This window comes from Salvelinus namaycush, chromosome 8 (assembly GCF_016432855.1).
Source record: "Salvelinus namaycush isolate Seneca chromosome 8, SaNama_1.0, whole genome shotgun sequence".
NCBI lineage: Eukaryota > Metazoa > Chordata > Actinopteri > Salmoniformes > Salmonidae > Salvelinus > Salvelinus namaycush.
This window is the reverse complement of record NC_052314.1, coordinates 19527638-19540921: the sequence shown is the minus strand read 5'-3', so window position 1 is coordinate 19540921 and position 13284 is coordinate 19527638. Positions and strand designations below refer to the sequence as shown.

The following is a 13284-nucleotide window of genomic DNA, read 5'->3' as shown; positions in this document are numbered from 1 at the left end:
CCCCCCCCCCCCCCGTCTTTCAGAAATAGATGGCGGGAGGAGAAGAATAGATACCAACAAAAACTGGTGACAATCATGATCATGGATCTTATAAATGAAATGCGTAAACAGTAAATTAAAACACTGCTGATTTCTGCTCTTTCCCTGCTTGCTCCATCGAGGGCTCTGGCTCTGCTGTATTCCAACAAGGCCGGAGCAGCACCTGTTCACAATGGCCCACCTGTCCAGGCAACGTAGTGACTTGGCTGTCTGTGCAGATCTCTGCAGAGGAGCCTATTCTCACCCTCTGTCAAGGTCCTATCCCAGTCAGTAGAACTCATGTGCTGTGGCTGTTTTGGAATACCTGAAGCGTTCCTGCTACTTCTTTCTTGTCAAGTGCTGGGCTGATGGCTTCTCAGACTGACAGTTCTTTCTCCGGGCCTCCAGCGCCCGCCTCTCTCCCTCCCTGTCTGTCTGCAGCAGTCTGGTTAGAGGGGAGGTGGGCGGAGAAGAGAAGGCAGAGGTCACCTCTTCACCTTGGCGTCTTCTCGGATCTTCCACATCATAAGCTCCATGCAGGCGCAGGCGTCCTCACTGGAGTCATGACCTTCAACTGAAACCAGAGAGAGGGAAATGGCCTACTAAGGATTGTTGACATGTGACCAAAAATAGAAAAGCAACAATCAAAGATTTTACTGAGTTTACAGCTCATATAAAGGAAATCAGTCAATTGAAATACTGTAAATTCATTAGGCCCTAATCTATGGATTTCACATGACCGACTGGAAATACAGATATGCATCTGTTGGTCACAGAAAATGTACCAAAAAAAGGTAGGGGCGTGGATCAGAAAACCAGTCAGTATCTGGTGTGACCACCATTTGCCTCATGCAGTGCGACACATCTCCTTCACATAGAGTTGATCAGGCTGTTGATTGTGGCCTGTGAATGTTGTCTTACTCCTCTTCAATGGCTGTGTGAAGTTACTGGATATTGGCGGGAACTGGAACACGCTGTCGTACACGTCGATCCAGATCATCCCAAACATGCTCAATGGGTGACATGTTTGATGAGTACGCAGGCCATGGAAGAACTGGGACATTTTAAGCTTACAGGAATTGTGTACAGATCCTTGCAACATGGGGCCGTGCATTATCATGCTGAAACATGAGGTGATGGCGGCGGATGAATGGCACGACAATGGGCCTCAGGATCTCGTCACGGTATCTCTGTGCATTCAAATTTACATCGATAAAATGCAATTGTGTTAGTTGTTCATAGCTTATGCCTTCCCATACCATAACCCCACCATGGGGCACTCTGTTCACAACGTTGACATCAGCAAACCGCTTGCTCACACGCTGTCTGCTCGGTATAGTTGAAACCGGGATTCATCCGTGAAGAGCACATATCTCCAGCGTCAGCGGCCATTGAAGGTGAGAAATTGTCCACTGAAGTCTGCTACAACCCTGGTGAGGACGACGAGCACACAGATGAGCTTCCCTGAGACTGTTTCTGACAGTTTGTGCAGAAATTCTTCAGTTGTGCAAACTGTCCGGGTCGCTGGTCTCAGACGATCCTGCAGGTGAAGAAGCCGGATGTGGATGTCCTGGGCTGGTGTGGTTACACGTGGTCTGCGGTTGTGAGGCCGGTTAGAATATACTTGCCAAAATCTCTAAAACGACGTTGGAGGCAGTTTATGGAAGAGAAATTAACATTCAATATCCTGGCAACAGCTCTGGTGGACATTCCTGCAGTCAGCATGCCAATCACACTCTCCCTCAACTTGAGACATCTGTGGCATTGTGCTGTGTGACAAAACTGCACATTTTAGAGTGGCCTTTATTGTCCCCAGCACAAGGTGTGTAATGATCATGCTGTTTAATCAGCTTCTTGATATGCCACACCTCTCAGGTGGATGGATTATCTTGGCCAAGAAGAAATGCCCACTAACAGGGATGTAAACAAATGTGTGCACAACATTTGAGAGAAATAAGATTTTTGTGCATATGGAACATTTCTGTGATCTATTATTTCAGCTCCTGAAACCAACACTTTACATATTATTTTACATTTTTTCCCCCCAGTATACAGTTGAAGTCGCAAGTTTCCATACACTTAGGTTGGAGTCATTAAAACTCGTTTTTCAACCACTCCATGAGTTTCTTGTTAACAAACTATAGTTTTGGCAAGTCGGTTAGGACATCTACCTTGTGCATGACACGTCATTTTTCCAACAATTGTTTACAGACAGATTATTTCACTTAAAATTCACTGTATCACAATTCCAGTGGGTCAGAAGTTTACATACACCAAGTTGACTGTGCCTTTAAACAGCTTGGACAATTCCAGAAAATTATGTCATGGCTTTAGAAGCTTCTGATAGGCTAATTGACATCATTTGAGTCAATTGGAGGCGTACCTGTGGATGTATTTCAAGGCCTACCTTCAAACTCTGTGCCTCTTTGCTTGACATCATGGGAAAATCAAAAGAAATCAGCCAAGACCTCAGAAGAAAAAAATTGTAGACCTCCACAAGTCTGGTTCATCCTTGGGAGCAATTTCCAAACGCCTGAAGGTACCACATTCATCTGTACAAACAATAGTACGCAAGTATAAACACCATGGGACCACGCAGCCATCATACCGCTCAGGAAGGAGACGTGTTCTGTCTCCCAGAGATGAACGTACTTTGGTGCGGAAAGTGCAAATCAATCCCAGAACAGCAAAGGACCTTGTGAAGATGCTGGAGGAAACAGGTACAAAAGTATCTATATCCACAGTAAAACAAGTCATATATCGATATAACCTGAAAGGCCGCTCAGCAAGGAAGAAGCCACTGCTCCAAAACCGCCATAAAAAAGCCAGACTATGGTTTGCAACTGCACATGGGGACAAAGAAATGTCCTCTGGTCTGATGAAACAAAAATAGAACTGTTTGGCCATAACGACCATCGTTATGTTTGGAGTAAACAGGGGGAGGCTTGCAAGCCGAAGAACAACATCCCAACCGTGAAGCACGGGGGTGGCAGCATCATGTTGTGGGGGTGCTTTGCTGCAGGAGGGACTGGTGCACTTCACAAAATAGGACTGCATCATGAGGAAAGAAAAGTATGTGGATATATTGAAGCAACATCTCAAGACATCAGTCAGGAAGTTAAAGCTTGGTCGCAAATGGGTCTTCCAAATGGACAATGACCCCAAGCATACTTCCAAAGTTGTGGCAAAATGGCTTAAGGACAACAAAGTCAAGGTATTGGAGTGGCCATCACAAAGCCCTGACCTCAATCCCATAGAAAATGTGTGGGCAGAACTGAAAAAGCGTGTGCGAGCAAGGAGGCTTACAAACCTGACTCAGTTACGCCAGCTCTGTCAGGAGGAATGGGCCAAAATTCACCCAACTTATTGTGGGAAGCTTGTGGAAGGCTACCCGAAGCGTTTGACCCAAGTTAAACAATTTAAAAGCAATGCTACCAAATACTAATTGAGTGTATGTAAACTTCTGACCCACTGGGAATGTGATGAAATAAAAGCTGAAATAAATAATTCTCTACTATTATTCTGACATCTCACATTCTTAAAATAAAGTGGTGATCCTAACTGACCTAAAACAGGGAATTTTTACTAGGATTAAATGTCAGGAATGGTGAAAAACTGAGTTGTAAGGTGTATGTGAACTTCCGACTTCAACTGTATATCATAGGAACAATAATAAACATGGTAATGAGGTTTTAGCTGCTCACCGCTGTCCTGTATGATGCGTTTGAGGTGGTCTGCCATGAGGTTCCTCAGGGCCCGCTTGTAGGGCAAGCCCAGGCGATGGGGGAACACGATGGCTGTGTCCACTACAGTGCTGTGTATGACCTACGAAGACAGCAGAGAGAGGTACAGAGTGAGTGGAGCACATCACAACCACATAATGACCAGAGGGCAATCAGATTAGGGGAGTGTGTATGTTTACCTTGAGGGCAAAAAGGTCACTCTCCAGGCTGTGTCCTATGAGGATGGATTCAGCGTTGAACATGTTGAGCATCACCGCCTGCACGTCTCTCAGGGTGATGCTGGCATTCTCCAGGTCCTCCTCCGTTACACCCGAAAACCTGTGCAAAACATGATGAACATTGTTATTTTGTCCTTGTGTGCACGCGCGCATGATAGCTATAACTCCACACGCACGCGCGCATGATAGCTATAACTCCACACGCATGATAGCTATAACTCCACACGCGCGCGCACATGCTAGCTATAACTCCACACGCATGCTAGCTATATCTCCACACTAAAGACTGAACAAAGATCTTCTGTATCCATTACCGTGTGTTGTAGTCTACCACTTTGCTTTCAGGTTTAACAAATGTGTCATAGATGACTTTCAGCTCAGAGTTGATAACAGTCACCCTGGTCAGCTCCAGACCCTGCTTTGTGTAGCACTGTTACAGAGGAGTGAGAGAAAGAGAGAGAGGACACATTATATAGGGTATTGAGAGCCACTCTCAGCACTCAAACAGCTAATTGTGCCCGAAGGAAAGCAGCGCAGCAGCCAGCTCACCATCTCACAGTCCAGGGCATAGACTCCACAGTTGCCGTCCGGGGGCAGCTGTTTCTCAAAGGTCTGAACGTAGCCACCCAAAGACTCTTTGCGGCCGTCCTGAACGTGTTGCTATGAACAGAGAGGACGCAAGGTGGACTGCCTTTTAAAAATAATGGTGGAATTGACTAATTCTTAAATATAAGCACAGAGATGGGATTCTGAGGAGGCATCAGGTCTAATGAAGTAGCACAGTCACGATGTGCCATGGACAACACCGCCCCCTTCTGTTCCCATAACAGTTCAGTATTCACATTATTACTGGGTTCTGATTGCATAAATGCAATGCAGAGGAACTGCGTGGTGTTACCTTAGACACGGAGCAACCAGTAGAGCCCACAGTTCCTGAGCAGCAGTTGTAGTTGGTTTCCCAGCCTCCCGACACTATTCATAGACAGACAGAAGCCCTTACTAGTTCCATCCAAAATGGGCAACTACATTCAAATCCTAACATCTTGCCCTTTACAGCATGCAAAAATTAAAACAGCGTACAAGTTATTAGACAGAAAAACAGACCTTTATGTCTGCGCAGACGGCCCCAGTGGTGATTACACTCCTCCTTGCGAACACAGTTGCCGTTGGCATTGATCTTATACTCGGCCCCACATCGACAGCACACCTTGGCAAACGCTTGGAACGAGAAGAGATTAGTGGAAGAATTTTTTTTTTATGTGTCTGGTCGAGAACGATTGGATCCACCCCCAGACTGAGGAGGATTTGTAGGTGCTTTGTAAAGACTTACGGTCAACGTTGTTCTTCTCTGGGACGTTGTGGACCACGGCTCGACCTGAGCGCTCAGGGTGTGGCCTAGGGTATCCATGCTCCTGCAGCCGTTCCTCCGTCATCAGATAGTCCCTCAGCTTCCGGTACAGAGTAGCGCCTACAGCAGACCAGATAACACATAGCTAGGATACAAACCCCCACTGCCTCTGCCGCCAGTAAAACCAGCTCCAACCAGACGAGGACTAGCTACTCACCACTGAGTTTCTCTGCCTGTTGCTTGCCCGTCCTGTTTATCGTGAAGCTGGTCTTGGCAGCGAGGCGTCCCCCCAGCACTTCTTCATGGGACTGGGACTTCCTGTTCCCCACCACTGCAGGGTTCACTGAAAGACAAGCAAGCTGATAAGACTCTGATATACAGTTAGTTTGGTGTTTTTCACCTAATGGTAAAAATTTGAATTTTGGGGGGAAATGTTTCTCCTAGATCTGTGCCAAATGGCAATGACTAACATGAGCACTGCAAATACACCAAACACCATCCGTTTGTAATTGCTAAATGGATACTGTATGTATCAGTGACATACTGGCAACGAGTGAGTTGGGGGAGCTGCTCTTGCTGCGTAGCTTCTTCAGTGAGTTGACTGCCACGTTGAGGTAGATGTTCTTACTGCTGCTCCGGTCATACACCACCTTCTCCTCCTCCAGGGCCTAGAGAGACCGTCAGCTGTTACAACCATCAACCCATATATACAAGTAAAGAGAGTGGCACACTATGAATAAGCACCTAAAAATGTGTAAGGGTAAACCAACTGAACCCACATCAAGGATTTCACAAACATAACTCATCCACCCTTCTATGAAATGGGACACCACTAGCTGTGCTATAAGCACACATACTTTACTGTAGACATGGATCGATTTTATGATGAATCAGTTCAACCCTGTGTGGTCTCACATACCATTTGGAAGGCCATGTCTTCAGAGGGGCAGAACTTCATACACTCGTCTATAAATGTGTTGAGGTATCGTTGGCGGACGTTGGTGGGTACTTTGGCCCCAAACGCGGTGGGAATAACTGGCCGCTTCATTGCAGAGCTCTGAGAAAAGAAAAATCATGTCAATTACAATGATCCATTTTATGGGTTGTTGTGGCATGATATAAATGTCTGGCGTTACCTTCATTGTGGGAGTGTGTGCCACCCTCTTCTGTACAATAGTGGTAGTGGTCTTTGACAGGATGCCGGCTGATGTCTGGGCCTTCACAGAGAGACCTGCTGGGAGGGTACTGGTGGGCGACAACACTCTGCTGCCCGCCGACTTCGCCGCGGCAAGACCTTCAGTCAGATATAGAAAGGCTTCTCAACAACACACCTTAAATTACACTTCTCTGGTCTCATATTGTTTGTGCAATCGTAATTTATGTAAACTGTGTTAGATAACATGACCTACATGGTGTGGAAGATAAAACTTGAAACTTCTATTAGTCGTATGTACGGGATACACATGATATACACCGTCCAACGAAATGCTTACTTGCAGGTTCCTTCTCGACAATAAGAAATAAATAAGAACGGACAAGCTTTCCTACCAGATTTGGAAGAGGATGGTAAAGGGGTGGGGCGGTGGGCTACTCTCTTCCTCTCCCCAGGGAAAGGGCTGGGGCTAGGCCTGGGTGTGGAGGCAGTCTTCACAGCTGCAGCCAGCTGGGCAGCCTGCTGCTGTGCTATCTGCATACGCTGGTAACAGATCTCCTGGGCAGTCAGTCTCCTGTATGGTGGAGGCTTCGGGGTTGACTCAGTCTGAAACACAGAATCCAGTTTGTAATCAATGAAAGGCTTTTTACTACTTGAGTTACCATAGATAGGTGGGTAAATACCAGAGAACAAACTCACACTTCCTTTGGCTGAGAAATGTGAAACCCTTTTCCTCTGACCAGGGAAAAGAGTGGTTTGATTGCTCTCTGTGGAATCCTCATCCTCTGAATCTTTAGCGGGCTGGGAAGGGAGAGAAACTTTGAGCAAATGTACAGTACATTTCATACAATATTCTACGAATACATACTGAACAAAAATATAAACGCCACATGTAAAGTGCTGGTCCCAAGTTTCATGAGCTGAAATAAAAGATCCCAGACATTTTCCATACGCACAAAAAGCTCATTCCTCTCACATTTTGTGCATAAATGTGTTAACATCCCTGTTAGTGAGCATTTCTCTTTTGTCAAGATAATCCATCCACCTGACAGGTGTGGCATATCAAGAAGCTGATTAAACAGCATGGTCATTACTCAGGTGCACCTTGTGCTGGGGACAATAGTCATTAAAAATGGGCAGTTTTGTCACAAAACACAAAGCCACAGATATCTCAAATTTTGAGGAAATTCCACCAGAGCTGTTCCCAGAGAATTTGATGTTCATTTCTCTATCACAAGCCACTTCCAACATAATTTTAGAGAATTTGGCAGTACATCCAACCGGCCTCACAACCGCAGACCACGTGTAACCACGCCAGCCCTGGACCTCCACATCTGACTTCTTCACCTGCGGGATCGTCTGAGACCAGCCACCCAGACAGCTGATGAAACCGAGGAGTATTTCTGTCTTTAATAAAGCCCTTTTGTGGGGAAAAACTTCTGATTGGCTGGGCCTGGCTACTCAGTGGGTGGGCCTATGCCCTAACAGGCCCACCCATGGCTGCACCCTTGCCCAGTCATGTGATGAATTAATTAATTTAATTCAATTGCCGGATTCCTTATATGAACTATAACGGAGTAAAATCGCTGAATTTATTTTTTTGTTCAGTATGATATGGGAGAAAACATTACATTCAGTCCCATTCTTAAAATAATGACACCATTACTGACCTGAACTAACAGGATAAACAGCAGTGAATGCTAAACCAAGGAAATATTATACAAAACAAGCAACAATGAAGGGACATGGCAATCTATGGGTACCTTGGCTTGCCTTCCCTTGTCCTCAGTCTTCACATCCTTGGATTCATTGAAGATCCGTAAGCACTCCTCCATTGGGTCATTATCCAGGTCAAAGTCCATGTCCACCTGTAGACTGGAGTAGTCCACCCCACAATCATCCATGTCATCATAGCCTCCGTCATCTTCTGCACCAACATCTTCATCCTCTGAGGATGAGGGGGTGAGTTCTGAGACATTCCTCCTAGTCAAACTTCCCCTCTTGAAAGGAGCAGCTGACTTCCTCACAATTGTCTCCTCTCCCTCATCGTCTTCATCCTCCTCACTTTCCTCCTCTACACTCTCATCACCAAACAGATCTACGTGACTCAGAGATCTTTGTTTCACCTTTCCTGTTTTGCCATCAGAGGAGCTACTGCTGCTTTTCTTCACCTTGTCTTTATCGATTTTAGAACTCCCTTTGCTTACTTTCTTTGAATCTTTTTCTCTTTCATTGCTGTCATATTTACCATTCTTCTGTTCTTTAAACATAGCGTCCTTTTCCTTGTCTGAAGTCTGCAGTTTTTTACTATCCCCACCTCCCTTTTCTCTCCTCTCATTCTCCCTCTTGCTTGACTCCCCTTTAACTTTGTCTGTCCTTATCTTACTCTTTCCATCACTTCTCTTTTCTCCCTTTCCCTCCTTCTTGCCTTTGTCTATGGATGTATCCTTTATCTTGCATTTTTCTTCTTTCTTTCCCTGATTCTTGCGGTCTTTCTTTGCAGTTTCGTGGCTTGATTTCTTTGAATCACTTATTTTCTCCCCGTCCCCTGCTCCTTTTTTACTACTACTACCACCACCAGCACCACTCTTTTTACTGGACTCCTTTTCAGATTTATGCACCTTCTTTACTTTGCTGCTCTTCATTTGGTTAGTTTTACCTGCCACTATTTCAGTCTCTGGCTTGTCTTTCTGCCTAGCTACTATTTCCTGGTTCTCCAAGTCCTCTGACTCCCAGTGTGCTGCGTCCTGCTGCTTTTTAGACTCCTGACTCCTCTGTTGTTTCAGCCCACCTACGGCTCCTTCCGTCCTCTCTCCTTTCCCTGGACCAGAGGCTTCCTCCACTGACCCACTGCTGCTTTTCCTCCTCTGCAGACGGCTGAGAGAAGTGGGTCGATACTCTGTCCCAGAGCGCTCTTCATCAGACTCAGAGAAATTGGCAGTGTACTTCAGTGGGTCTGGTATTACCTGACGAGGCTTCTTAATGGTTGGCACATATTCCTCATCTGTTGACTGCTTTCCTGTCCCTGACAGGTGAGGTCTCTTTTTTCCTTCACCCATAGTAGCCCCTGTCCTCTGGTGTTTCTTATTCTTGCCAGCTATTTTTGCTGAATAGTTGCAGAGAGGGTCATATTCCATGTCTGTGGATGGTTTAGAATGATCCACTGTGTACTTATTCTTGGAGCAGGATGCAATAGTGGAGTATTTAGGACTAGTAGGCAAAGAGTGTAGATGAGGAGTTTGTGTTCGAGGAACAGGCTTTTTCACAGCCATTTTGGTAACTGAGGTGGGCACATATTCCATGGAGCTGGCATGGTTGTCTTTGCTGTCGGAATCTAAGGTGTACTTACTGGAGCGAGGGGTAGGGTTGTAATCAGCTGTTGTAGTCATCTGATAACTGCCTGGGTCATACGCCAAGTGTGATGTCACGGCCAGTGGTTTTGGCCATTTAGCAACCACTTTGGGGGAACTGTCGGTAGGGTCATATTCCTGATCCCCGATTCGTGAGAGTTTCTTCTTTTCCCGCTCCACCTCACTGCGTACCTCCTCGATGGCGCGATTGACCAACTCAAGCTCCAAGGCACCCATGTCCACTGTTGCAGCAGCAGGCTCCCCATTCTGTTGCTCCTCAGGTCTCACTACCTCTGGTTTGAATGGGTCATAGCCGCATTGCTCTGGAGAGAGCCATGAGATACAGATTAGAATGAGCAAATTGTCTATCATTTTAACTGTAAGAACAATGTACAGTTTTACAGTACTGTAACAGTTCCGTTGAATACGTTCTAGTCGGTCTGCCTTGGAGTGAAATAAGGTTTCAAATGCCGTTGTCAACCAACCTGTCAACCAACCTTGGTTAACATCCGGACACCACTTACCCGCCCCCCGTCAGAGAGAGACACGTTCCCCTCAGAGAGAGACACAGCTGCATCCCTTAATGTTGAGGACGTGGTAGTTACTGACAAGAAGCACATGGCTGAGCTCTTTAATCACCACTTCATTAAGTCAGGATTCCTATTTGACTTAGCCATGCCTCGTTGCCCGTCCAACATTTCCTCATCTCCCACCCCTTCTAATGTGACTATCCCCGATGCTTCTCCCTCTTTTTCCCTTGCCCCGCTACAAAGTTTCTCCCTGCAGGCAGTCACAAAGTTTGAGGTGCTAAAGGAGCTCCTTAAACTTGACCCCCCAAAAAAATCTGGGTCAGATGGTTTAGACCCTATCTTCTTTAAGGTTGCTGCGCCTGTCATCGCCAAGCCTGTCTGTCCTTTCTGGGGTGGTTCCCATTGCTTGGAAGGCAGCCACAGTTCATCCTTTATTTAAAAGGGGAGGTCAAGCTGATCCTAACTGTTATAGGCCTATTTCTATTTTGCCCTGTTTATCAAAAGTGTTGGAAAAACTTGTTGATAATCAACTGACTGGCTTTCTTGATGTCTATAATATTCTCTCGGGTATGCAATCTGGTTTCCGCTCTGGATATGGATGTGTCACTGTAATCTTAAAGGTCCTCAATGATGTCCCCATTGCCCTTGATTCTAAGCAATGTTGTGCTGTTATTTTTATTGACTTGGCCAAAGCTTTTGTTCCGGTAGACCATTCTATTCTTGTGGGTCAGTTAAGGAGTATTGGTGTCTCTGAGGGGTCTTTGGGCTGGTTTGCTAACTACCCCTCAAAGAGTGCAGTGTATAAAGTCAGAAAATCTGCTGTCTCAGCCACTGCCTGTCACCAAGGGAGTACCCCAAGGCTCGATCCTAGGCCCCACGCTCTTCTCAATTTATATCAACAACATAGCTCAGGTATTAGGAAGCTCTCTCATCCATTTATATGCAGATGATACAGTCTTATACTCAACTGGCCCCTCCCCGGATTGTGTTAAATGCTCTACAACAAAGCTTTCTTAGTGTCCAACAAGCTTTCTCTACCCTTAACCTTGTTCTGAACAAGGTCATGTGGTTTGGTAAGAAGAATGCCTCTCCTCCCAAAGGTGTTATTACTACCTCTGAGGGTTTAGAGCTTCAGGTAGTCACCTCATACAAGTACTTGGGAGTGTGGCTAGACGGTACACTGTCCTTCTCTCAGTACATACTAAAGCTGCAGGCGCTAAGGTTAAATCTAGACCTGGTTTCCTCTATCGTAATCACTCCTCTTTCACCCCAGCTGACAAACTAACCCTGATTCAGATGACCATCCTACCCATGCTAGATTACGGAGACCTAATTTATAGAACGGCATGTAAGGGTGCTCTTGAGCGGCTAGATGTTCTTTATCATTCGGCCATCAGATTTACCACCAATGCGCCTTATAGGACACATCACTGCACTCTATAGTCCTCTGTAAACTGGTCATCTCTGTATACCCGTCACAAGACCCACTGTGGGATGCTTATTTATAAAACCCTCTTAGGCCTCACTCCCCCTATCTGAGATATCTACTGCAGCCCTCATCCTCCACATACAACACCCGTTCTGCCAGTCACATTCTGTTAAAGGTCCCCAAAGCACACACATCCCTGGGTCGCTCCTCTTTTCAGTTTGCTGCAGCTAGCGACTGGAACGAGCTACAACAAACACTCAAACTGGACAGCTTTATCTCAATCTCTTCATTCAAAGACTCAATCATGGACACTCTTACTGACAGTTGTGGCTGCTTTGTGTGATGTATTGTTGTCTCTAACTTCTTTCCCTTTGTGATGTTGTCTGTGCCCAATAATGTTTGTACCATGTTTTGTGCTGCTGCCATGTTGTGTTGCTACCATGCTGTGTTGTCATGTTGCTGCCTTGCTATGTTGTTGTCTTAGGTCTGTCTTTAAGCAGTGTTGTCTCTCGTTGTGATGTGTTTTGTTCTATATTTATATTATATATATTTTTAATCCCAGGCCCCCGTCCCCGCAGGAGGCCTTTTGGTAGGCCGTAATTGTAAATAAGAATTTGTTCTTAACTGACCTGCCTAGTTAAATAAAGGTTCAATAAAAAATAAATAAAACCCGGTATATCACTTTGACTTTACTCTAGTTAGCTAGCTAACTAGTTAATGCAGCTAAGAAATTACAGAGTATAGCCGATTCAGAGGATTCATGTAATGTGCAAGTTGCAATTGTGTTGTCAACCCTTCAGTAAGGGAATAATTTAGCTAGCTCAATGTTTTCACATATAACTAAGTTAAACACTATGCAGCCACTGTATAATAATGTACACTCGCTAGTTAGCCAACGTAAGCCATATAATATTAATACAATAGAATTGCAACTCACCCTTTTGTTTGGAGTAAAGCTCGTTTGATTTTCTTATGTCATTTGATCCATAAGACGCCCGTCTCTGTTGGCTGTGTCTGAAGTGACAGTACGGTCTTTTGCACCCATCTTTGACACTTATCACGTTGCAACTATCCGTGTAAAACGGGCAGTCAATCCCAAGGAAGAAACCAGTGGATCTCAGCATAGTCTTCCCAGACCTCTCTCATACCCGCCGAATCGAGACAGACACAATTTAATCTAGTAGTTTGTTGTTTAGTTTGAGTAAATGGAGATGAATCCACTTGGCTTCCTTCACATAACTACGTGCAATACAACAACAACAGAATCCCTACGACGCCATGTTGGATGGCCAAAGAAACTCTCGCAAAAAGCCCCACGTCGCACATAACCACGTCATTTAGAACTCTAAATATTTGCCTGTGCAAATTCAGCCCAGATCATCAGCGTGTAATATACCCGCGGTCTGCGCTTGTTTGTTTGTTGTCGTACCTTTAAAACATGTGCTATCTAATATTGTTACAATGTAACTAAGGACTTACAAAAGTGACTATGAAA

The 13284-nt window shown here is 45.3% G+C and overlaps 1 protein-coding gene across 1 annotated transcript; it reads right to left on the bottom strand.

The window, feature by feature from the left end:
- On the bottom strand, nt 1-13067 carry LOC120052489 (RNA exonuclease 1 homolog). The gene is made up of 16 exons (XM_038999428.1): nt 12727-13067; nt 8244-10153; nt 7180-7281; nt 6876-7086; nt 6464-6621; nt 6247-6384; nt 5872-5995; nt 5545-5670; nt 5310-5447; nt 5084-5197; nt 4878-4951; nt 4529-4639; nt 4294-4409; nt 3941-4079; nt 3723-3843; nt 1-592 (listed from the first exon to the last, which is right to left on the bottom strand). The coding sequence occupies exons 1-16, from the start codon at nt 12911-12913 to the stop codon at nt 504-506; spliced, it is 3858 nt and encodes a 1285-aa protein (XP_038855356.1). The 5' UTR covers nt 12914-13067; the 3' UTR covers nt 1-503.
- Between the last annotated feature and the right edge of the window lie 217 nt (nt 13068-13284).